The 27257-nt window shown below is 38.6% G+C and overlaps 1 protein-coding gene across 1 annotated transcript in view; it reads left to right on the forward strand.

The window, feature by feature from the left end:
• The first annotated feature begins 2334 nt into the window (after nucleotides 1-2334).
• The window catches only part of LOC117409129 (ADAMTS-like protein 1), a 235444-nt gene continuing 210521 nt past the window's right edge, over nucleotides 2335-27257 (forward strand). The window contains exon 1 of the mRNA XM_058999955.1: nucleotides 2335-2642. Within this exon, the coding sequence (XP_058855938.1) occupies nucleotides 2577-2642 (66 nt within the window). The 5' untranslated portion in view covers nucleotides 2335-2576. The remainder of the gene's footprint in view (nucleotides 2643-27257) is intronic.

A 27257-nucleotide genomic window follows, 5' to 3' on the forward strand; every position in this document is an offset into this window, starting at 1 on the left:
GTAAAAAGGGGCTTTGAAGCAGAGATCAAATTTGTTTTTGTGAGCGTACTTGTAGAAATGTGTTATGTGTTATGTGTGTCCACTGTCCATGTGCATGCAATCAAGTTTTCAAATTGTATTTAGATTTTACTGCTAGGCCACCGGTGTACTTCATAACCACTGTTAATAAATGGTGTATTACTTGCTTTTTTTGAGTAATTTGTTTGTCAGCTGCATGCTCTGGTGTAATTGTAGCCATGTGGAATGATTGAACACTGCTTTCTGAGGTAAAAGGTTTACATTCCTTTCAGCTGCGTTCTAATAGAGATGAACCTGAACCTCCTCTGCGTGTCAGGCTGTAATACAAGAATCTCATACCTCACATACCTGTATTATTGTGTGCTCTGCCCCCAAACTATGATTTAGACAACCCTACAAACACACAGAGAAAGTGTTGTTATTACTATGGTATATCTACTCTACTCAAACCTCACCCAAGCGCACCTTATGCACAATACCATGTAAACTGTTTCAAGTCGTCTGCCTAATTGCTGCAGAGAACATATAACAAGAAGGTTTTGGTCTGTAGTGCGAACATCATTAAACTCCAAACACTAATGCAGGTGGTCAAAATGTTTGTATACTAGACTACGGGCATTTTGTCAGAGAGTTTACTACAGTCTGTAATTTACTCCTATATTTTAATAGAGGTAAAACAGAGAAAGTGTTTCACCTGAGAATGTATGGAGGCACCTGTCTGTACATACTGAGATAACCTGTCATGTTGATCTACTAATTTTTTGTTTACAGTGATGGCTGGGTAAATAAATGTTGCTGTCTCTCTTGTTGTAATTCTGTAGCTGGAAACCATTATTTAGAATTCAGTAGTTCAGGATACAGCCCCAAGACACAGCTTGAGGGCAAATGATTCTTCCATATTATACTCCATAATCAGCAATAAAAATATTCTCATATGCTGGCTGGCTGGATGAGGCGATAGGACAAGAACCAAAGGTGGTGGTGACTGGGGGAGGTGGAGGGAAATGAATCATTTGCACATACGGAGGTGTACATGTCTGGTATATTTATGATCTCCTGATTGGTTGGTAGAGGATGGAATGAGTGTGGGGACAGTCCTTCCTCCTGAACTAAACTTTGATATAGTGCAATAATGGATTCTGCATCTTCAGAATGAAATGGCTTTATGGGAAAAATTGGAGCCACAGCTGTACTGCCTATATGATACTGGTTGTAATTTGAAACTATGTTTTTTTACTAAATACCTGCAGCTCTTAGACATAAATGACTCTGACTTTACATAAGCTAATAGGACCTCTTCAGCTACCTTACAAAATCCGCCCTACAACTATTTTAGCCCATTCATTTGAAGTTTTTTTTTTTTTTTTCGGGAAGAAGTGGATGTCTTTAGCTGTTTAAAGTTGGTGTAATGACAGGGTTTACCCCATATGAAAGTATTTAACCAGAACCTACAATTAACCTTGAAGGTAGAAAACCACGATGCTCATTCCCCAGCTTGTGACAGGGTGATACTTTATCCTTTTTTGTTTCCTTTGATGAAACATTTACATACACCATTTTGTGATTGTATTTATACTTCTTGCTGCTTTGAGTAATTATAGCAAGTTTATAACAGTTTAAAACAGTGCAAAGGAGAGGGGGAGGAAGTGTGTGTACTCTTCCTTGTGCAAAGTAAACAAACTGGACTGTCAAGAGTGCTTGCATTCTAATTAAGTATGGTGTATATATGGCTAAAGTTTTGAAACAGGGAATTACTTTTCATTAAAGTGTAACATTTACGTATGTATAAAACGCCGCAGTTTGCTTTCCAGTTTATAGAAATAATGTATATATGTTTTTCTTTTTTTGAACGCATTTGAGGTTAATTTGAAAACTCTCCAGTGTGAAATAAAATGTGTGTGAGGTGTACTTTATATATCGAACAGAGTAGTTTATTTGCATATCTCTACCTTGCGAACAGAAAAACGCTATTCAACGTGGGAATATGTTATGACAAGTCATATTAAGTATTAAAATAACACATGCTTTTTTTTTGTTGTTTTTGTTTTTTTTTGCAAGTTGATTCATGCTGCCAATTAAAACGATAGACGTGGTGCCGTGGCGTTGCCCAAGGAGATCATAAAATGTGAGTTGCCGCTGTGGTGACTTCATTGTCCCATTGTCTTGTCGTAGTACTCTACTGTTTGTTTTTCAATGCGAATCTGTCTCTTTAAGAAATGTAAGGTGGGTGAGCCCCCTCTCTGACGCACGCCTGGTATGCAAACTTATAAATTTTGCAACAACGTGTCTCAGGCACAAAACTCTTAGACGCAATTGTCAGGTCATTAACTGCATTTTAATTATGATGAGCATTTGGTTTGGAGCAGAAGCTGGCGCGCCCTGACTGAAGAAGGACTACACCTAATCTAAAGGGGGGGTAATCACAGTTCAGCTTTTGAGTGATTCAACAATACAGTAGTCTTCATACTTATTTAACGTTAGACTCATTATAGATAAACACTTGTCAAGAAAAATCACGAACATTTTATTTTTATTTTTTTATTAATCGTCAATTGAAGATGGCAGCAATCTGCTGGAGAAGAGTTGTTGGGATTTTGGTTACAATATCTACTTTATCGTGCGAGGTAAGATTTACAGTATCATTAACATTTGGTTAGGGAAGCGAGATAAAGCATCTTTGTATATTATTTTAGATAGTCATAACAGTGGAAGTACAGGCTAACAAGTTGTGCACCTGCATAGTGACATTCTGTTAAGAGAACGCACTGGCAAGATCCTACACACGGAATACACATATTAAGATTTTAAGATTGACGGTGCTCTGTGATTGGAATTGAAATGAAACCTCTCTGGTTTGATCTATCCACTATCAAGGAAGAGTACAGTGGCACAGCTGCAAAAAGGTGTTTAATAATTATAACTACTGTAAATCCTAATGTCGTTATTACGCAGATGAAACGCTGTATTACGTAATCCGTTAACAAACGACGTTAACAACACCTGTTACCTGTCCTGCAGTGGATTTCCTTTTGCAGGTGTCTGGGACTTTTCAGAATTAGAAAATCTCTTCTTAAAATAGCAATTCAGTTTACAGAATTTTAATTTTTGAGGTCTTCCACATTTCTTTTATTTTTTTGGTGGGAGTGAGAATGCAGCCGCCTTACATGCCAGAATGTTTTCACGTTGAAACATGTGCTACAACTTACCCCACTTGTCCCTTCAAAAATCACTGTTCTTCTCTATTTTGGAGGCAGTATATTAACAGTATTACTGCGGTGCACCAGGCATTATAGCAAAGCAGTAGAACTGTATTGCACCGAATTTAACGTGAAATATCTTGAAACATGAGCCCGTTTTTACTTTAAGTTTTATGGAGTTGTGTTGCTGCAAATCAAACTATACAGGATGTGGCCAGAAATATAGACTACAACAGTGTTAGAAATATGCATTTCTGTAATTTCTTCTGTGTGCCCTCCTAAAATGTAAGCTTTTTTTATTTTTTAAATACATATACCATATAATGTATGTGTCAAAATTACACAGGAGCATTGACACATGAATGTACCCTAGTTTTGTCTCAAGAGGCACAGTTTTTCTATGGGTCTCATTAAGAGTGGGGAGTTCCATAAGTAGTAATGGTTGTGTTTAAAAACTTTTATTTGTAGGATTACAATCAGACATATCTATTAACATCTCTCTCCTTCTCGTGTGTGTGTGTGTGTGTGTGTGTGTGTGTGTAAGAGTTCTGTACATATTATATGTGAAGTGCATTCCCATTACAGTGGATTCAGGTAATTTGCGTTGAATTACTAGAATAGTGTTGCATACCAGAATAGCAGGTTTGCAGCACACAGGTACAAAGTACCTATCTTTTGGAGGTGTGTGCCACTGACACAATTTATCTAACAGGCTTTTCTTTGTGTATTATCAATGATTCATCGTCTGTAATATTTGCTTTCAGTGAAGGATGTTTAAACTGCCCTATTCAAGTGGAATGGCCATATCCTAAACTCCTTGGACAAGCTCTGACCATTCATTTAAAGAACAGTGTCAAATTGTCCCAGATTTTTTAAACATAAGTAAATGACAGCAGTTTGCTCAGCCTCTGCACTAGATAACACCCCTATATGGTCTGTTGCCAAGGTGAGGTTTGACTCTTTCACTGCTGCACTGTAGTCCTCCTTCGCAAAGCAATAACTATTCAGAGTTGCTTAGCGGTGAAGAAGCCTTCCTTCCTTCTGGGTTGCTCCATTGAAAGGAGAAAAGAATTACAATTTGACTGACAAAGTGAGTTCCTTCTATAACGGCCACAGAGTAAAATGACATTAAAAGAAGTAATTTTGTATCCTTCTCTACATATTGTTTTGTCCAATTGTTTTGTCCGTAGGTATGCATTTCATTTAGTATGAGAAAGATTACTTCATAATAAAGATATTTATTACAAGGTAATAGAGCTTTCTTGTTGGCTCAGGAACTTGCCTCTCAAGGTTATAGTTTTTTAAACAAAATATGTTTTTCAATGATACATTTTTCTAATGACAACATAGCTCTACTATAGCCACACAGATCACACCACAATATTTTATTGACATTACATCACATGTAAATGAAAAAAAAAGTGTACATGAATAAGTAGTAATGTGTTTTCATTTGATAATAATAATAATAATAATAATAATAATAATAATAATAATAATAATGTCTAAGAGAACTGGACTAATACAAGGAGATCTTAATACTTCTATTAAGTGGCACCATCTTCCTTCAGGGATGTCACTTTTGAAACTGGAGACCTATGCAGCACAGAGGCCACTAGAGGGCGCTTGATGTGTGTCACAACAGATTAGAATTATTACTTTAATATTTTTTAGTTGCAAGTAAAAAATCCCTGAAGTACTACTTCCACTCATCATTATATTTAACCTGGTGTGGTCCTTCAGAGAAGTATTTAAGTAAAATATCTTTGGTTTATGTCATGACTAGTCATTAATATCAACTAGTTAAAACTTGCCTGTATAATGTGCTAACTGAATAGCTTTACCTGGTGTTACTGAACTCACCAGAAAATGGTATTCAAAATAACCTTTCTGTGCAAATGTAAAATATAAGAATAATTTACTATACCTTAATAAATGCATTCAAATGTTACATGAAAGAATATGGAAGTCCAGCAGGGATATCAAAAGCTGTAGTATGGACATTTATTCTCATAGAGGGTAAGGGAGCCATCCAGTCTCCCTACCCAACCACCCTTGGTCTGTCTTTGAGTATGTCGGCAAAGATGAGTGCTTGCCAATTCAGAATTGTGTGGGGGTTTTGAGATATGGACAACCATTCACTTAAGCAATAACTACTGAGTGCACAAGGATTGGGGATATTATACTAGCGAGGCCATGTAGCTGTAGCTTTTATTTGACAGGGGTTTTGATGTTTTCTTTTGAAGTTCCTGGAGTTAAGCTTCCGCTCTGAATCCAGCTTGAATTAGTCATTCTGCCATTTTGTGTTATTGCAGGGTAACAGAATCTGCAATCACAATGAAGGTGAATGTTCCAGTTTGCAGGTTTGTTCTGAAAGAGCCATTGGTCTCTCTCGAACTCCAGCCATTCTTTTGTTCCTGTATTGAGCTTCAGATGGTCCTTTACCCATTCATTTAGTTAATGTACCCATTCATATCAGAAAATGAAGAGTCACAGTAGAGGAAGGCATTTACCTTATAAACTGTCTCAAGAGGCTGGTACTGAAGACCTAAATGGTCCAAAGGAAATGAAAAGGGAGTTATTTTGTCAGTTACACAATACACAATAGCATTTCTAAATAATTATTCTAGGATCTCATTTAACAGCACAATGCATGCCACTCTTCACACCCTTGAATCTACACAGAAAGACCTCCCCCAGCCCCCAATTAGCTCAGTGTTATTCTAAGAGTTCCCTGAATATTAATGCATGGATGCAGAGGCACACCAGTCCCTAATGACATCATCACTCCATAGACACATTCTAAAGTTTAATAGACAACTTAATAGTGCATGATTTGACTGTAATTTGTGGGTGTATACGAGTGGTTTTCAAAAAACTTGCTCAGAACATCATAATTTGGCTTCCGTACACAGGTCTATTAAGCCATCTGTGATCCTTGGTCCACACATTTTTCTGTTGCCTGTGAGTTTATAAACTTGCACAGGACAATGTGTTCAAGGATTGTTGAGCACTATTGTCCAGAATAGTTTAGTTCTCAATTTGTTGACTGATGTATTTTAATCATACATAGGGAATTCACTCACAACATGTTGTAGACAGTAAATTGACCTGCATGTGATGGCCTTCAGGATTCTGAAAATTACTTCATCCACATGGAGGAGAGGGGCATGAACCTAAACGGATGTTTTACAGGTCAGCTAAAGGAAAAATATAGTCCAGTTAGTGATTGAAAGTAATTTCAATCTGGCTTAGATTTGCTAGATTCAGTTTAATTGTTCCTAAAGGTTTACATTTAGGGATTAAACATGTTTAAATGGTAAAGTGGTTGTTTCATTCTCTATGTAACTTTCAATAATGCAGTTTTGAAGAAAGAAATGCTTTAGCAAACATGTATTAGTAAAATAATGAATGCTTTATCAAAACACGAAATCTGGTAGTGTCTGGTTGAAGAAATCTCTTACTTTACTTGCTTTCAGGAAGCATGTTACTGTTTAATTCCACTGTTTTCATTTCACCTCATTATTGTTAACAAGTCAAAACATGTCACTGGCTGCAAAGCATGCCAGTCAATAAGGAAGCAGCTGGTGACTTTAATGACTTTTAAAGAAGGCATTGAGGCATGGGGTCACCTTCCCTCTGCAGATGAAGTGACCAACGAAGTGCAAGACTACCTGAAAGCAATCCTCGCAAACATATTCTTTTGTAGAACCAGATATGATGTTTTAAAATGAAAAACATGTGTTTCTTTCGAAACTGCACCTCTGAGACCTATTGAGCGAGTGCAAGTACATGACAGGTTCTATTGTTAGCTACAACCACTTTAACACACTGAGAATCTTCTAACCAGTTGGCAAAGATACACGTGTAGAACATTTGTGTAAGGAAAATACTTTGGATTAATATTGAATAAATTACCTTACATATGCATATAGTATCTTACTGTATAAACACTAAATCTATATTTGACATGTAGGACAAATTCACTTGGGAAAACTTTTAAACGTATAACATCTCTAATTACCATCCCTAATTTGGTTGCCGTTGTACCATGAGTTATGGAGTAACAACACATCACAGTTGCACAGAAGGGCTCTTTTACAGGCAGTCAGAGTATTGCTTGGATGGTGATTATTATTATTATTATTATTTATTTCTTAGCAGACGCCCTTATCCAGGGCGACTTACAATCATAAGCAAATACATTTCAAGTGTTACAATACAAGTAATACAATAAGAGCAAGAAATACAATAACTTTTGTTCAAGCAAAGTACAAGTGTGACAAACCACAATTCAATAATACAGCAGATAATAGTGATAGTTACAGGGAAGAGTTGAGACACTTTGGCACAGCGATTATGCTGTATGCTTTCAGTTCAGCCAAACCAGCATCTCTCGTGGAAATTAAACAAATAACGGTAAAGTGTTTAAGGTAGGCACTCTGCAAAATAACATAACAAGAACAAGTAGACAGTACATGTAATAAAACTGTGGTTAGATTTTTAGACTGTTGTGTTTTATTTATAGGCCTATTGAACTTAGTGATACCAGTTTTAGGAATATTTCTGTGTACATAAACTTAAATCATGTGTGCTCTGTTTACTGCTATTAAAAATGAACTGCTAAGAAACATTGCCAGTGTCTGCTACTGCCTTATGTATTCAGAAATGTGCCAGTGAATTTGTAATCCTCGCAGTTTGGTATGCCAGTTGCCATATGTTCAGTGGGCTGCAGTGTAAGCACCTCAGTCCTTACCCTTCATTGCTTGTATGTTCTCTGCTGGCTATAACTCCTTTGTAAGAATTAAACATGTTACCTTTATTAGTCCATATTTATTTTAGTATGTTAACCTCAAAATATCAAGAGTGTATGGATATGGTTTGGCCCAGTGGATTAGGGTGAAGGCACAGATCCTTTCTGGGTTTTTGTTTCCCTTGTAACTATAGTAACCAGTACTCCTACCTCCATAGCAGGGCTTCCCAAACCGAGTCCTCGGGACCCCAGTGTCTTCTGGTTTTCATTCCAACTGAGCTCTCAATTACTTTACTAGACCCTTAATTGAACTAATAATTTGCTTAATCAGACATTTTTAATTGTTCTTAGCTCCTAAAAAGTTGCAGTGTTCAAGTTACTTGTAAAATGTTATAGCTAACTTGAAATCTGCAACTGTTTAAGAGCTGAAAACAAGTAAAAAGGTCTAATTAAGCAAATTATTAGTTCAATTAAGGGTTTAGTTAAGTAACTGAGAGCTCAGTTGGAATGAAAACCAGAAGACACATGGACCAGAGTTGGGAAGCCCTGCTCCAAAGGCTCCCATGAGATGTTCCTCACTGGTACCACTGAGCTCTTGAGCAGTAGGATGTTTAATCCATATGTATAGTTAGAAAACATTAAAACATGTGCTTAAGGTTTTTTTTTAAATTACTTCATATTCTAATAAGACACTTTAAATCAGGTGCTATCACCTGGTAATTTTGCTGTCAATTTGGCAAGTAGTGGCAACATTGGAAAAGGTAATCAATAATAGTAGTGTTTTATGGCCAACTATATGTTTTTATAAATCCAGTGGCATCAGCATTGCTTCTTCAACTGCTTCTTCATATTTTAATTATTAGGAAAACTCACAGAAGAATCTAATGGTACTCTTCACTTTGACCTAACATGGCTGCCACATTGCTATCATGTGACTTTTTTTTCAGATGATAAAGACCTCAAAATAAAAATTAAGGGCCACAGGGAAAACTGTACATAGTACTGTATTCAGAAATGTGTACATGTGTAGGTGAAGAGGGGAAATTTGGGGATATTTGACGTTGCTGAAAATGTGGTCATTAAACCTTATTTTTGTTGAGCTCTAATAGAGTGTAGTTGCTTTAGTCTTACGTTCCGCATATACTTTATAGGTGAGTTCTCCATACAGATTTCCGATTTTCTCCCTTATCGGAACGTCAGTAGCAGTATTTATTGTTATCTAGTCAGTGCAAGAACCTCTTAACTCTGATTACACTCCTAGCCACAACCACGTTTTTTTCCTGGTTTTAAAAAAGTGGGTCTTATCCAGTCCTCCAATTGTATCTGTCAGAACTGACCTTTCTCAGTTAAAAATCAGATATTCAAATCTACTGTCAATACAGATTGCTACCTGGTAGAGTAACATTTGGGTTTACATTGCAGTCTTGTTTTAAAGTCCACATTAAACACAATACAATTATATTATCTCAACTGATGGGTGACAAGTATTTAATGTATTTGCTGTCATGAAGAACATAATTTATGCTCGCCCATATATACAAAACTATTTTGAATGAAAGATATTTGGCATTGGGGTATTGGAAAAACAATTCACATTGAACTTTTTTTTTCTCAATGATTATATAAAGCAAAGCTCATTGTGCAATAGGCTTTGACACTTAAGCTTTTTGCCAATTGCTTCAATATCTTAAATAGTTTAAGTAGAGAAAGCACATATGATTAATGAGCTCCAAAGGATTGTACTATTGTTGATGACATGTAGAACTGAGCTTCCTGTCAATCGTGGCACCTCCTTCAGTGAATTTACTGTAGTAAAAGCCCCTGCTGACAGTCAACGAGTGGCTCAATTGACATGCACTTTGAAGCTAGTTTTGCTTTACAGAGTTGAATAGGGTACAGGGAATAGAGTTTCTTTTCTTGCTTATGCCAACTTGGGAAATAGGGAAAGTCACATCCATTCCAGTGCTGGAGCAGGAGCTCTGTTAACTTGTATGTGTTTGATAGAGTGATAGCACCTGTACAAGAAAGGAAACATTACAGAATCGTACCAACATAGTTGTTATGAAGTCTCTATAGATGCATTATCATTCGCTGTACACCAGCTGTAACAAATAGTGAAGTGAAGCCAGAAATCTCCACTTATTTTCTTTTGATACTGTACAAGCTGGACCCAGATCAGGTGGTATCGGGGTGGTAATGCCAGTCTAATAGGTGAAAGAGTTGTTGGCTGCTGTGCCCATACTACTTCAGTCAAATGGTTCTTGGGACATTCCAGGCATGTCTAACGGGCCTTTTCCAGACCATAGCAAATGACAGCTGTTGGTCGACATGATTGAGATAATGACTGATCAGAGCTCCTTTGACGATTATGATTAACAATTTAGTTTGAGCACAGCAACTGGATGAAAGTGAGATTTGGATCACCTTGATAAAAATTTAGTCATCGCCAATGATTTTTACCCTGGTTTTCTCCCCAATTTGGAATGCCCAATTATTATTTTTATCCTGGTTCACCGCTGCAACTCCTGCGCCGACTCGGGAAACGGCGGCAGACACACGTGTCCTCTGAAACGTGTCCTGCCAAGCCGTCTTTTTTCGCGCTGCAGATCCACAGCGAAGCCACCAGACCCATAGTGCCGGAGGACAACACAGATCTGAGTGGCTTCTACAGCAGACCCCCAGACGCCCAATCGGCCACAGGAGTCGCTGGTGCGCAGCAAACCGAGGATTACCCTGCCGACCTGAACCCTCCCTACACGGGCGGCGCTTGGCCAATTGTGCACCGCCCCCTGGGAACTCGACAATGGCATAACCTGGACTTGAACCAGCGAGCTCCAGGCTCTAGGGAGCATCCTTCACGCCACGTGGAGTTCCTTTACTGGATGTGCCACTCAGGAGCCCCTGGGAAGTAATTTTTGACCACTGTTTCTTCATGCCCATCGAATTCTGCCAGCCCCTTTTTGTTTCGTTTGCTGCCTAAGTGGCTAATGCCAATTGTTTGAATTGTATATTGGTTTTGTGATGTTGACTACTGCTCACTGATTTATTTATAGCAGACATAATCCCGGGCCTCCAGAGAGGAAACTCTGCTGGTAAACTTTAAATGGGGGACATACTGTATATGTTACAGATATTTTTTTATTATTGTATTATTGCAAACCACAACCAAAATCATTTTCTTTAATATGCCAGTGAATAATAACCATCGTCTGGGTTGCGCCTACCTTACAATGATGTTTTGTTTGGATCGTGCATCGGACATTCCTGTCATTCCGTACTACACATTCCTTGTTGAATGCCAGTGTCAGGTCATTTTGAGAACTTAAATAAACAAAAATAACTTGTGGGAGAGATGTATTGACAACCTGTTAAGTGTTTATAAATAACTTTTAAAGGTTAAAAAAAGTTACACCTTTAACTATGCCATTTAATTTAGCTAGTTATGCTTGTAAATGTATGCCATAACAGGTTGAATGTGTGCTAATTTCCTGTCTACATCTTGAGAAGTGAAGAACCATGGATTGGTCATTATGGGTCTGTTCACCCCATGCAATGTTGAAAGGATCTTCAGTGTAAAACTAAGATAACAAGTTAAGGAAGGAATCTTTAACTTGCCAAGTCATGATTATTATGTCAGAATATCATCTGTCCAGTGGTCCTCGAACTATGCTTGTGTTCAAAAGTTGTGACACGAGACCAGAAAGTGCAATACTGATGTAGTCTTAGTGGAACATATACTGTAAATCATCTCAATCTGCTACTCTATGCTCCCAATCTCTGCTTTTGTGTCCTTTTTTTAATTCTATATTTTGGAATAAGTAGTAATGTTAAATGTCAAGAGGTAAAATAATCCAGTGCTGTTGACCTTATGAGAAATACACATATATGTGCTTATGGCCAGAAATCTTTAAGGACCACTTCAAAGTTACACAAGATAAAAACTTCAACTGGCCTTTGGAAGCTTCAGAACGTAGAAATTGCTTCAAGACTTTTGGAGCATATTCAGCCAAACTGCTCAAACTGACAGAATGTTCTATAAATGAGGCATTCAGATGAAGAACCAGATCCATACATTTCTTTGAGAATGGCATACAACAACTGGCATATAGACAACAAGGAACTCTGATTCAAGACATAACAAAATATGTTTGGAAATGACAAAGCCGTAAATAACTCAAATCCTGGCAGCTATATGCTTAAGAAGGACTTAACAAAGTAAATCAATTTGAAAATGAGCTATTTTGCTAGTTATTGAAACACAGAAGTATGAGACCTGGTTTTGCAAATTGTTATAGTGTGCATGAGAATAATTTAAAAAAATGTATGAATCACTCCATCATTAAATCACTAGGTGGATGTGGTTTCGGGGAAACACAAACACAGATAGTCAGCAACATTACTTTGCTGCACTCTCATTTCTGCCTGCTCTTGTACGTGATTGACTTTAATAGTGATTATTATGATTGTGTCTAACTTTGCTTTGAAAAACGGCCAAGGGAATAAACCAAAAGTGTATCGCAAGTTTTTCCAGGAAGAAAACCACATCTGTAGCTGATAATCGTGACAGGGAGGGCTTTGTGAAAACTGCAATCTGAAAACTAAGAAGTCCTTTTATTTCTAGATTTGCAGTTTTAAGTCTATTAAGGGACCATTCTTAAATTGTTGGTTTACTGTTCACCAACTCGGCTCTCTGAGGTTTGATAGGTTAGAAAGAGATTTTATATTTTTTCTGGTCAATAGTAGAAGTTTTCTGGATTTACATGTTGAAGAATGTACTGGGAGAAACTCTCTGTACACGTTGTTTCTGTGAATGCAACACAATTATGAGAAAAAAAGATGATATGCTCTAGAGTGCATGAAAAAATATTTGGGCGGGAGTTAATGATAGGATAGGTGGGTTATGACCTGATGTGCAGTGCTATGTCTGTTAGAGTCTCTGTAATTCCCATTATAATAGCCTATAATTAAGCAATACAAAACTTAAAAGGTATGACATAATGCCAACATTATAGTTATGCCTGAAGCTGAAGGTCAAGAGGTCATTTTTACATCAGGAATGATATTACAGTATGTCAGTACATTTAAGTTCTTTTAATGTAATTATCTTTAGTACTATTTTTTACATTTGTCAAGCACTTAGCATCTGAAAGCACTTTACAAAGCCAATAAATGACAGCGCAAGAGGCCATTCATAACTGGGTCATTCCATGGTAATGGGGTACAAAAAGTGGGACCAACGAAAAAAAAATAAAAAACAAAAAACAGGGAAAGTAAAACTATTATAGTAATCTAAAAAGTGTCTATTTTCTGTATTTAACAGTAAAAAGATGCAGAAGTTTCCTTCTGCATTTCATGATCAGAGCTGATTGAACTCCATGATCATTTTATAAAAACATATATAACATGAACAAAAAATAAATAAATCCCAAATTTGAAATAGAATATATTGTTTTACAGTTTCTAATTGTTTTATAATAAATATGGGTTAAACTAATTATTTTAATTTTGATCAAGGGCAGGAAAATAAGAAATGCATCGGCTACATTGCAATACATATTTGAAAAGTACTGGGACCTCAAGAACATCCATCAGATGTTTTGTTCATTACATATTTATTATACCTATGCAATATTTGTTACTGTATATTGGACTTAATCCATAAGATTGATAAACTAAAATCTTTTGACGGTTTGTTTGAAGTCATGATATAACGGATGATGGTTATTTTGAGCTGGTAGTTTTTGCAGTCCTTATAACATATGTAACAGGAGACAGACACAGTTAGGAAAACAGTTAAGTTTGTCCCAGTTACAAATAAAACCTTCCATAAAGTAATATGAACCAAGACATGTATTATTAAGACTAATATTAATAATAACTTGTGACAAGAATGGCTGAGTGGGTGACGTCAGACCAGAAGACAGGAACACAAACGACAGAGAGATGTGGAGTTTGGTGGAGCTCAGCGAATGCTTTCGCTCAGCATTTAATGAATAAACAGACAGAAAATAAACGTTTGTAACAAAACACAAAAAACAGGACACGGCACTTGCGCCAAAATAAACAGACATACAAAACGACTAACCACTAAACAGACGGTGCAGGACAGACGAACAAACACGGTGAGTGAAAACACTTATCTTTACGATTTTACTTTACTTTTACTTTATAATACCCTCCGTCTCCTAACCCGTTCTCCACTCACCGAACACCAACCCCCAGTGAGTGAAAACATGCAGCTTTTATGCAGTTGTACCGAGATTCGATTGCTAGTCAATCATTCAATTGGAATCTCGGTACAACTGCACGTGAATTAATTAAAGTGCAATTCCCCGTGCTCACATATTACTTTTTACTTGCACGTGATGTGATGTGCCATCCCCGTGCCTAAATACAAATATACAATTTACACACACGTGAAACACAGACCGCTTATATCCCGTGTACCAATGCCTATACACCAACATTTACACACAACACGTAACATATAACACACACAGGGGGGGCACTTTGCCACATAACTGCATTTATCCAGTAAGGACTGTGAGGAGTCAGCCCTGGGACTTGAAATAGGGATTATGTGCCTGTGACTTCTGAAAGACGACATGCTTTCCCCTTGGCTCACGGAGAGCCACCCTCACAGAGGTGAGACCGAAACGATCAGCCTCCAAGGCTAGGAAGCAAGAGCTACTTCCCAAAGGTAAAATTAAGATTTTTTAATTATTGTTAACCACTAGAACTGCCACAGCAGTTATTTTGACAGTTTGAGGTTTTCAAATTTAAATTACTCTGCGTGTCTGAAAGTTATGAGGTTGTCCATTTATGACTTCCTAAGTTATAATCCTGCCCACCTAGAACCGCCAAAGCAGTTATTTTGACTGCTTTTACAATAGATGTTTTTATTTTGAATATATCCTACAATAATCTTTTTTTTTTTTAAATATTCAAGCCTGTTGTTATCTCTACCCCCACTGAGCTTACCTGTGCAGTGCCAGTCACTTTGCCTATATCGTCTCCTGCAGCAACTGCAGGCATGCCAGCCATGCCAACCTCTTCACCCGCAGCATTACCAAGGACAGCGACTCCAGCTGCATCGCCAGCACGAACAGGCATTCAGGAGACTGGGAAGGATGGCACTATTTGGGAAATTATAAATCCCAGTATTGACGCTGATAGGCTGCACAAAATCGATATGCGAATGCTACACCACATTCAATGCTGTACTGTAGCAGAGGCACATAGGATACAAAATGATGATTCCTGGGTAATGTCATTGGAGAAATGTGGAAAATGGTTTGCAGTGCGCAGGTGTAGTGGTGATGCGGTGCTCAGGAATGATAGACAAATACAGTTCACGGTCAAAAACAGCTCTTTATTCAGCTTGGTTGCTTGGTTTGCAACCTGAAATAATAATACCTGGCTCTACACAACGATGTGTATTGCACAAGTAAACCACGGAGTTCAGTCCCGAAATAATAACAGTAATCATACGAACAAGACACACACAAACACGGTCACGCCCTGAAAGAGTGCTATTAGTGTAAGTGGTGAATGTGTACAATGGTGAAGTGTAGTCTGGGAGTTTAGCCTTCTGTAAATGACAAACATGACAGTTTAATAGAGAGACAAAACAAAACCCAGAAACTCACGGTTTCTTTTTACAACACAGTAGTCCTTTACGGGTCCTTTTGTAACCATAACCAAGGAACAGATTGCTTGGCCACATCCCCTGATATACCTTCAGTCACACCCCCTTCGGTAGCGAGTGCAATCACGTATCCTCCAATCCATGACTGACACATCGCCTACCGCATTAAGGCGATGACTTCTGGTATTGTGACTCCACCCCCTTTCTGGATGGCCGACTTCCAACTGACCCTGGAATGAACTGCCAGACCATCCAATCTGGGGCACACTATTCCTGTTATTCAGCACCCTTACAGGTCAGGAGGGAGATTGTTGACTAGGATTAATTCGCTCTCTGTCGCAAGGAATTAGAAGTGTTTATTGCAATCTTGTATGTTCGTGGAGCGAACATACCACTGACATTTTTTTTACTTCACTGCAATTAGCAAAAGGGTTGAAGGGAAAAAAAACAGCCTGGTTGGAACAGTGAACAAAGCAATAAGAGAGCTTCCACCATCTGCGCAAAACTTGCAACCACAGCTGTACTCCAGTACAATTTTTAAAGACAATGACTGTGCTATGCTAACAGTTTACAAGTGCAAGCCGAGAAAGAATGTAATTATTCTCAGCTCCCTTCATATGTCAGTTGCCATCGGGACTGTTGATAAGAAAGAAACGGAGACTGGATTTCTACAATGACACAAAGTACAGAGTACAGACGAGATGGCACGTCAGTACTCTGTGAAAGCCAGTTCTCTCCGGTGGCCAGTTGCGGTATTTTACAATGTACTAGACCTGGCAGCCATCAATTCCTTTGTTTTGTATAAGGACTTAAAAAAAATAAAATAAATAATAATAATAATAATTTCTGTTGTTACAGTTTTGTATGTGCATATACCTGTTTACATCTTTATACACACTAGTTTCTTTTGAAATGTTTATTTTATCATAGTTTTTCATTTTTTGAAGTACTGCTATATATGTTGTAAGTTATAAAATAAACCCTTTTATGTTTAATTGTTCATTTAAATACAGTGTTTCGGCTGTGCAGCTGTTTGATATGATGTGCTTGAATAAAACTTTTGAGTTGTATCCGATAGTTTGTCTTTCATTTTAATATTGAGGTTGTTTAAAATATAAGCATCTTAATGACCGCTGGTGGCGGTTCTAGGTATGAGAATAACCACAGCGGTTCTAGTGTTAAGGACTAATCTCTCCCTTAACCCTTTGCGGTCCTATGTTGGACCAGGTCCGACATTACAATTTTCCCTTACCGGTCCGATGTTGGACCCGGTCCGATGTTGGACCCTGTCCGACATCATCAAAAAGACGTAAAACACAGGTCTCTAGTTGTTTTTTCTCCGGAAAAGCCAAGAAAACCATTAATGGCTGAGTGAAACCGATAGGAGCCGAGAGAAGCCAAAAAAAAAAAAGGGACAGATCTGAGCAATACATATAGCCCCGGCACCACAGAGATAACGCGGCCATAAGCAAACAAGATAGCTGCTTCTGCATCCAGCGCTCAAAGAATATCACAGACATTTGCAGAGCTTTTTGAGATGCTATAGTAATAAAATAATGACTTGGATCACATTATTGAGGGGTTTGGTGATAAAACGAGTGATCAGGAGATGATTTATCGGTATGCACGACTATAAAGAGGTATGTGAAAAATACAGCGAACAAGGGGTGGGGCGGGGCTGGAGATGCAGTACTGAGTGTCCTGTTGATATGCAGTGCCTTTTAAACCTGTTGTACTGTAAAAAAAATACTTTTAAACAGCACGTCTAAAATAAACTGCGTGTGTGAAAATAAATTGGACCTGACGTGCCTGAGATGCGGTGAATAAATGGACCACAAAGGGTTAACTGGGAGGAAACCTCTGGTGGTCCTGGCGGAGAGATGGCCCTCACTCTGGGCATGCTGGCAATATTCTGTTGAAGACCAGCACCCCATTTTTAATTTTATTTTTTTATAATGAACTGATTAACATTAACTTTAGCTGCTGAGGTTGCTGCACCTGAGGGAAATAAGGGGAATAGAACTGAGGGGGCAGACCAGCTTTAGAAATGAGAGCAGAAAGATGTGTTATGATGTCATGGTTAGCATTGGTGAAAAGATGATCAGAAGGGTTGTAGGGGCTGCGGCAAGAAAGATAGGGAGGAATAAGAACAAAGAAGAGAGTTGAGTTTACAGAGGAACACAAATTGACCCTGGCGGAGCTGGTCTATTTTGGAGATACGAACAAAGAGGCGATAGTGTGAATTGGGGTCTGGAGAGAGTTTGCAAGAATGAAGGCCCAGGGATGGAAAACTGAAAGGGGAGGGGACAGCGAATTCGGAACAGCGGAGAAAACCAAAGAAGGCTGAAAGATAAAGAGATTCCATGACTATCATTGAAAGGAGAAAAACAGCCTTGATGGAGGATTGAGATTAGATGCAAGAGAATATCAGTAGTGATGGGGAGATAGGAAGAAGGAAGAGGGGCACTTAGCCATCCACGATGAGGAGGCTGGTTTGGGGCAGAGAGGGGTGGAGTGGGCGGTGGAACCGCACCACAACCGTTTGCATGGAAGCCACTGAAAAAGAGGTCAGGATCAGGTTGGGACCAGTCTATGAGGGTGTTATCTAAAGCGAGCCGGGATGCTGCTTTGGCAGAAAACGCTTTGTGATATTCCAAAAATATGGTGCCGCCATATCTGGCAGAGAACTCAATGAGGTTAAATAAATAAGAGTCCATCTCCTGCATGCGGTGGGGGCAAACTTCACAAAGAATGTCACGGAGAACAGAAAACACAAGAAAGAATTCAGCAAGAGTAAGATTTGTTTTGCAATCTGGGATCCCGGATTATTTAAGGGAAACAGATACATCTCTGCAGTCAGCTATCCTATGATCCAGAAATTCGGAGGTAGAAATGAGGAGTGAGACCAGGTTAACGTCTTTACCTTCAGTAATATTTTGTCTAATTTTGAGGAGAAAGAGTGTTGGTGGACAATTGAAGCCGAGGAGGAGCCAGATGTAGAGGCTGTCGCAAACGTGAAGATCGGCAGCTGGACAGTGGGGGTGGGCACTGCTGACATGGCAGACACTGCGGTGGCTGACGCAGGGGAGGGGCAGACTGCTGGTTCCAGGTGTGTAATTCTATTATCGAGCGATTCCAGGCTGTCCGAGTGAGAACACAGAAGCATTGAGAGGTTGAATTAAATGTTTAATGCCATTGAATATTTGTAGACCCAAGTCGGAGAAATCTAACAGTCAGAAAGTACAGCTAGGATGGGAGGTTAATTGATGGAAATCTAAATAAACCATGTCATATGCTTTGCATTTATCCATTGTTGATGTTGCATCCTCAAAAAAATCAAGCAGGTTAGTTAGACACGATCTCCCTTTCCTAAAACCATGCTGACTGTCTCCCAGGATACTGTTACCATATAGGTAATTTCCCATTTGGGATCTTATTTTAGTTTCCATAAGTTTACATATAATAGAAGTCAGGCTTATTGGTCTGTAGTTACCTGGTTTGGTTTTGTCTCCCTTTTTGTGGATCGGTATTACGTTTGCAATTCTCCAGTCTGTCGGTACAACCCCTGTGTCAAGAGACTGTTGCTTTATCTTGGTTAGCAGTTTGTAAATAACTTCTTTCATTTCTTTGAGTACTATTGGGAGGATCTCATCCGGTCCAGGGGATTTGTTTATTTTAAGAGCTCCTAGTCCCTTTAACACTTCTACCTCTGTTATGCCAAAGTTATTTATAACTGGATAGGAACAGGTCGACATGTGGGGCATGTTGTCTGTATCCTCCTTTGTAAAAACTTGTGAAAAGTAATTATTTAATATATTTGCTATTTTTTTTCTTCGTCTATGATTTTGCCATTTGTGTCTCTTAGACATTTAACATTGTCTTTGAATGTTCTCTTGCTGTTATAATATTGGAAAAACATTTTGCAATTGGTTTTAGCCCCCTTAGCAATGTTCATTTCTATCTTTCTCTTGGCTTTTCTAACTTCCTTTTTGACTTGCGTTTGCTGTTCCAAGTATTTTGTTTTTGGTCCCTTTTAAACACTCTGTAAAGTGCCTTTTTTCACTGAATTTTTTTTTTAAATTATCTATTAAATCATTTTGTTTTAGATTTAGATTTGTCTACTTTTGGGATGTAATTGTTTTGCGCCTCTAGTACTACATTTCTGAAAAACAGCCATCCTTTTTCTGTGGATGTTTTCTCTATTTTACTCCAATCTACTTCAGTTAGTCTCTTTTTCATACCTTCATAGTTTTCTTTTCTAAAATTGTAAACCTTAGTGTTAGTCATTACTTTTTGGGTTTTAAAAATCACTTCAAATGAGAACATATTATGATTTGAGTTTGCCAATGGTTCTCTGACCTCTAAATCAAGGCATGCCTCCCCTCTAGTCTGTGCCTTGACAAATTGCGTTAGGATGCAGTCATTTGTCATTTCCACCATTTCAATTTCGTCCGTCGTGCTCCCCACCGGGTTTGAAATCCCCCATTAGTATGGCTTCTCCTTTGCTACACGCATTTCTAATGTCATTGTATAACAGATTATTTTGCTTGCGTCTGAGTTTGGCGGTCTATAGCATGCCCCTATTATTTTGCCCTTTTGAATTTTTGTCCATTATTCTGACCCATATTAATTTGGCGGTGTTTTCTTCGCCCAGATTTAACACCTGGGCTTCAAGACTATTTCTTATGTATAGCGCTTCCCCTCCGCCTCTTCTGTCCTGTCTGTGTCTTTCCTATACTAATATTATATTCGTCTCCATCACTCTCAGACAAGTTCTAGTGTTTTCAAGTTCTAAAATTTTGTTTCTGAGACTTCTAGCATTTAGATAAATACATTTAATGGATGTCTTACCTGAGTTGTTTCCCGTGTTTTTTATGTGGTCTCCCTTCTGTTTTTTGGTTTTCTCTACCCTTCCTTTGTAGTGCTTCATTTACCACTATACAAAATGCTGGACATACTTAATGTATATACATAACTGCATTTTTAGATTTATATTTTTTTAGAGTACTGTTTAGTAAATCTGTAAGGTTTAACAATTGTGTATACATTTATTTATATAGGGGCATCTATATATTTAAACATATGTTAATCCATTGTATCATTAGGGCAGAATGTACCCCATTAGCATGGAATGACCCAACTTCAAACAGTGAATCATAAATTCAGTGGTGAAATGTTAGTTTGCCACAACCAAAAGCCTAATATAATAATGCCCTTTACTTCAAAGTGCAACTTGCACTCTTTGCTCTACTAAGGTTAATTTAATAACTCAAAGATATGACTGGTGTTTTGTTATCAGTTTGATATATTTTTTAAAATAAAAAATAGACTTTAAAATAACTCATGAAACTTGTGAATTAAGTGTAACATTTTTATTTGATAACATTTTGTGTTGAACAGGATTTGTAACAGCATTATACACTTAAAAAGCAACTGTATGGGCATGAATATCATATACTGTATCTTAACTATTGTAATTTTTGTTGTTATTGTTTAGCTTCACTTTGTATCATTTTCAGAAGTTTAACCCCACCCTGTGGCCCCACTAGAGCTCATAGAAATATGTCTAAGTTCCAAGTACACTTGGTACAAAAGAGTGTAACCATTAAGCTGCAAAATGTGTTTTACGTGGCATTTCTTCCTGATGTATTTCTTACATCGTCTCAAGGCAGTGCTGCAGGGGGACAGATTAATGGTTACACTGTGGTGTACCAGATGTACTTTAGACATGATTCTTAGACCTCTGTTGAGACCAGTGAGTGTTTTAAACACCAGGATATGATGACTGAAAAGAAAATTAAACACAATTTATCTAAACAAGAAGAATACATTAAGAAAACTCTGACATTTTACTCCCATATCAAGTTATTTTTTAAATTGCTGCTAATTGTGCTGTGCTGCATACTGGAAAATACAGTTTTGCTAACATACCGTGTCTACTATTTTTTTTTTTTTTTAATTTAGTCGTTGCCAATTATTTTAATTATTTTTTCCCAATTTGGAATGGCCAATTATTTTTATTATGCTCAGCTCACCGCTACCACCCCTGCGCTGACTCGGGAGGGCGAAGACGAACACACACTGTCCTCCGAAGCGTGTGCTGTCAGCCGACCGCTTTTTTCACACTGCAGACTCACCATGCAGCCACCCAGAGCTACAGCGTCGGAGGACAACGCAGTGAGGATGGGTGGGATGGGTGAGATGGGTAATGAAGTTTGCAGTAATCGAGTTGCAAAATTCCGCAGTGGGCAACTCCGACCTCTGCACAGGAAACTCCAGACTATAGGGGTCGCTGGTGCGTGGTGAGCCGAGGACACCCTGGCCGACCTAACCCTCCCTCCCCCCGGGCGACGCTCGGCCAATTGAGCGCCGCCCCCTGGGAGCTCCCGTCCTCGGTCGGCAAAGAAATAGCCTGGACTCGAACTCGCGACGTCCAGACTACAGGGCACATCCTGCACTCTACGCAAGTGCTTTTACTGGATGTGCCACTCGGGAGAACCGCGTGTCTACTAATTTTGAGTTCCTTTTTTTTTTAGTCAAGTACTAAAAGTGTGTGTGTGTGGTGGGGGGGGGGGGGAAATAATATTTTAATTATTCCAAGTTGTGTTTCATCATTGTGAATATATTGCAGTACATAATTTTCTCAGTTAGCCAACTCTCAAGCCTGAGCGGTATAGTTGCTGGTCTTTGCCAAGTGTTCGAGACCTAGGAGTATATGTTGATACAGGACCTGTCATGCTGACAGATCACGGGGCAGGAGCAAGGCCACCCGAGGTGATGTTTAAGGACATGGAGTTAGTAACAGATGAAACATATACAGAGAGGGGCTCCGCCTCTTCGAAGGCCCAACACATAGAACGGGGGTTCCGTTACTGAGGAGACCCGACAAACAAGAGGGGTCGTTGTCTCTGAGGAGACCCGACATATGAAGAGAGGTTCCATGGCTTGGGGGCCCACATGTAAATAGAGGCTTCAGAACCTGAAAGAGGAGGAAAAGATCATGTGATGCTAAGAGGTGGGGTTTGGCTGGGGGTCCCCTCTGTCTCGTGGAGAACCCTCCTCTAAAAGGTAAATGAAGCACAGCTTAACAAAGGGTTGGAGAAAGTGGAATCACTAACCCCCCCAGAGGAGACCAATGCAAAGGCGGTTGAGATTATAGAGGAGGAAGAGGGAGGAGGAGGAAATGAAGAAACGTGAAATGAACACAAGACAACTACATAGGGGTGACTAATGGTTTAAATAGAGTAGATTTGATTGATGAAAGGAGATGATAGGATAGAGGGGAGCCTAGCATCCGCCCCCTGAACCACACTTAATAGGTTATCATTAAAAAGAAAAAAAAAAAAAAAAAAAAAAAAAAAAAAAACAGAGAACATTCATATTTTGGGTGTTGTCAAAATATGTTACCTGGAGGGCTGGAATTTAATTAAATAGGCCTCATTTTTCTTTCTCTTTTTAAAACCGTGCCAAAATGTCTACTTCATTCTCGGAAGACATGACATTCTTATGTTTCTAATCACCCTTTTTTTTTAAATCCAGAAGGAAAGCATGATGTGCAGTTTTGAAAGAAGCACACTTTTTTTAGCAAATACAAAATGGCATCTGGTACTTCACTAGATTAATCAATCGTTTGCGTGCCTGATTTACAGGTAGTCTTGCACGCCAAACCTTCAATGACGCTTTCAATAAATCAACCAGCTATTGATTGCCATGCTTTGCAGCCAGTAACATGCTTTCAGCAAGATATTGCCGAGGTCAAACGACCTAGGAAGTGAAATAACAGACTTCCTGAAAATAAGGCAAGCAAACCGAGAGCCTTCTTTCATCTAGTGTTGTAGTTTAGCAGCAGACTACAGTACTTGTAGTACCAAGTACCGTGTGATATTGCTAAGAGGGCAGCTGGTGTTGACTGAATGTCAGGGAGGCAGTTTGAGTAAGTAAAGGGAAGCTTGCTTTGGTTTACAGTAGAGGAGCATCATACTATGTGTAGCTTTACTTTAATAGGGTCAGTAACAGCTGTTATGCTGCTTGATATTATTGACAGTTAAAAAATGGTCACTTACAAAGTTAGTTGTGTAAATCCGGTAAAAAAGAATCCAGTAAAAATACCTAGTTGGCCATGTTACAGAGACAGATTGATTCTTGGTGATAAATCTCTCTCCTGACCTGTGAGGGTGCTGTGTAAAGGGACAGACAATTCATTCCCAGGGTTACAAGGAAGTTGGTCTAGAATGGGGGCGGAGGTAAAATACACTAAATCATCGACCCGGAAGAGAAACGACGTGGCAGCCGCAGATTGGAGGAGCGGTTGCACTAGTTAACCAAGGGGTCATGATTGACGGTACAAAAGGGGCCGTAGCGAAGCTGAACAGGAAAGATGTTATTATCGCGAGTGCTTTGTTTGTTTTGTTTGTCGTGTCTAAAGAATACTTGTTTGTTATTATTAGACAGCTAACACGATCCGGAGCTGTCGCTAAAGGCCAGCACTAAACCCGGACAACACTGCACTTTGTTTCATGTTAAACTGTATTAGCCCCACAAGCACTAGAGCACAAACTGTGGACTGGTGATTGTGTTTGTGTTACGTGTCGGTGTAAAAAGAACAGGACTGTTCGGTACCAACCCATGGATTACAGCAAAGCAACACACGCCACTGTATTGCTTGTTATTATTTACTGTGTTTTGTGTCATCAGACCATTGGAATTACAAATACAATATTATTGCACCTGGATTATCGTTGTCTGTCTGTTCATTGATCACTGCTGCATTCCTGCACCTGCACACTGTTAACCAGTTTGCGACTGGTTTTACAGACCTTGATTAGTACTAATATTGGACTAACTAATGTTACTTTAGGTCGGGTTCTTCATGATATATTTTGTCTTTTTAGGCTCCCCCCCCTTGAAGAGGGAGCTCACGAACGTATAACTGATCCGTTTAAAAAGCATAGCGTGAGACGGAACAACACAAGATCCGGGGTCTAATCTGTCAACTGCTGCTGTATACTTTTTAAGGAACATCCATGCTTTGACAGTGCTTTTCATTACCTCGCACAGAAATTGCATGGCATTGAAACAGCATTGTTTGTCACTAGATACGACACCAGTCGACATTCCATCCTGTTATATCAGATTCATTTAATGTATTTTTTGTAAAATAGCAGTTGGGGTAATCTTCAAGCAATGTGATAGTGTCTGAATAGAAATATACTGGCAAACCCTTGTGTTATTTGGTCAGTCAATGTAATTGAGATTTTTACAACGGATAGCATTTTTGGTTCAGGTGATGACTCACACCTGGCTGTTTCAGGGCCTGCAGGTAAATGGCTCCCTGCTAAATGTACAGAAATAATACAGTGCATTAATATCACTTGCTGTCTGCTTTGATACCTAATACTGTCTTGTCACAGAGCTTGTATAATTTGAGGACGGCTAATATCCTAAAATCAAATACATTTTTGACACCTGTATTCATCCATAGAGCAGACATGACACAAAGAATGGCAATGTGAGGTGTTTTTTTTTTTTGTTTTTTTTTAAACATAAATCCACCAGCATCCCCACACCTGCCCTGGCATGACCAACTTACTAGGGAAGGAGGACACAGTTCTGTCTCCATGCCCATCCAGTACTGTAGGTACCCAGTGCCAACTGTGCAGAAGTAAGGGTCATTTTGTGATGTTCAGTGAGGTTGAGATAAGCAAACACTTGTGAACTCAAGCTAGATTTGAACCCAGGCAAAATAACTTGCAATTCCATGATGTTTTCTCTCACAGTACTTTAGCACAAAATCGAAAAAAAAAAAGAGTAGCAGTAAGCACCTTCACCATGCAATTTTCCTTGTCATGTTTTAAGGGGATCGTTATAATATAGTTAGGTGTTGTCTCAGAAAATATGCACGATTTATCAGTCATTTGTGGTACGTTGTGCACAATTTAATTTGTATAGTGTATGCCATTGCACTGCATTGCTGCTTTGAAATACTGTATGTTCTAGTCTGTTATTTTATTCTATGTGGCCATCAGAAAACACATTTATGTACCAAGGCTGTTCTTTCAGTACCATAAGCTCAAGTTCTGTATAGGGTAATGACCTTTTCTAAAACACTGTTTCTTAATTGTAAAGCAATAAAAAAAAAAAAAAATGACCACTTCTCTGCAATGCAAAATATACAGTATTGAAAAGAAAACTGTAACAATGTTTTTGCGGGTGGTGTGTGTCTGTGTCTGCAGTACTGACGTCATCATTACAGTGGAGCAATCTCCCCTTGCCCGTTCCTCATTCTCATCACATTATGTTAAATATTCACATGTGAACTCATGACACAGACTGCATAACCCCTCCCTTATGTTCATATTATCATGTCATCATGAGCTACTGTACATATAAACGACCTCTTTCAAAATTGATGTGGCAAGTAAACACATACATGATTATGTAAATTAATGGCAATTACATAATGTACTGTTGAAAAAAAAGTGCCTGACTGTTAAACAGCAAAATACTTCATATTTGTATAAAACAATATAATTCACATACAACTCCTGCTTAAAGAAGAAAACATTGTTTTCTTAAAGTATAATTGGCACAAAACTGCATATATATATATATATATATATATATATATATATATATATATATATATATATATATATATATATATATATAGCGCTAGTTTTTTTTTCAGTTTGAAAATGTCTGCTCAAGCCTGTCAGAGGCAGCAATCTCCCCGATCCTATTCCCCACGGCATTTACACAACAAAAATCTGGTAATTTTAGAAAACCTTTTTTTTTTTATATAACTCAAATTACACTTCGTGTCTGGTTTAAAATAAATAAAAAAAGGTTATTTGTAGTTTTATAGAATATTGTATTGTTAATTTGAGTAGATTATGTGGTGGTGGGGGGGTTAACCTGTGATTTTAATCTGTTCTATCATAACCAAAACATTGTCTGTTTCTCATTTAGGGCTCAGTAAAAAATGAAGTGCTTTGCAGGCTGAGAGTTGTGTGAGAAAAGGATATAAAAGGCTTGCCGTGTAGAGAGGGAGCTGTACGATTTTACAACCTTCTCATAGTCAAACAGAGCTCAAGTACTCCCTCCAGTCATCACACATGGGCCACTGGTAAGCCAGGGTGTGGCTGTCAGTGCTGGGGGTGTGATTTATGCAGACAGCCAGCAGGCTGCGAGGGCAAAAGGTCTTGTACAACTTTTGTTCCCATACTCATCCCTTCAATTTTAGTCACGGCCTGTAACTTTGAGGGGCTGCAGTGTGAACCTGACAATATTTTTCTGAAGTGCAGTTCAAGGAGTAGGTTATTCTGAAGTTAGCCTAGGAGTCTGGTTCTCGTAAACAACAATAGCTCTCTTCCCAGTATCAGCAGATGTGTTATCTGCAAAGAGAGCTGCTACAGTCAACCAGGTGTACCAACAGTTGATGACTGAAAATAAAAAACAAAGAATGCCCCTCTTCCTATAAGTAAACGGCATTTGCATTATGAAAGTTTGTCATCACAAACGAGCTGTGAAAATCCCTCGTGTGTAATTATTGACGCTATTCAATTCTCAAAAAACCTCAGCAGCCGTTGCCTTCCCGTTAGTCACTCGTACTGCCTTAAAACTTGTAATTCTTTGATTCATA

The sequence above is a fragment of the Acipenser ruthenus genome, chromosome 2 (genome assembly GCF_902713425.1).
Source record: "Acipenser ruthenus chromosome 2, fAciRut3.2 maternal haplotype, whole genome shotgun sequence".
Taxonomy (NCBI): domain Eukaryota; kingdom Metazoa; phylum Chordata; class Actinopteri; order Acipenseriformes; family Acipenseridae; genus Acipenser; species Acipenser ruthenus.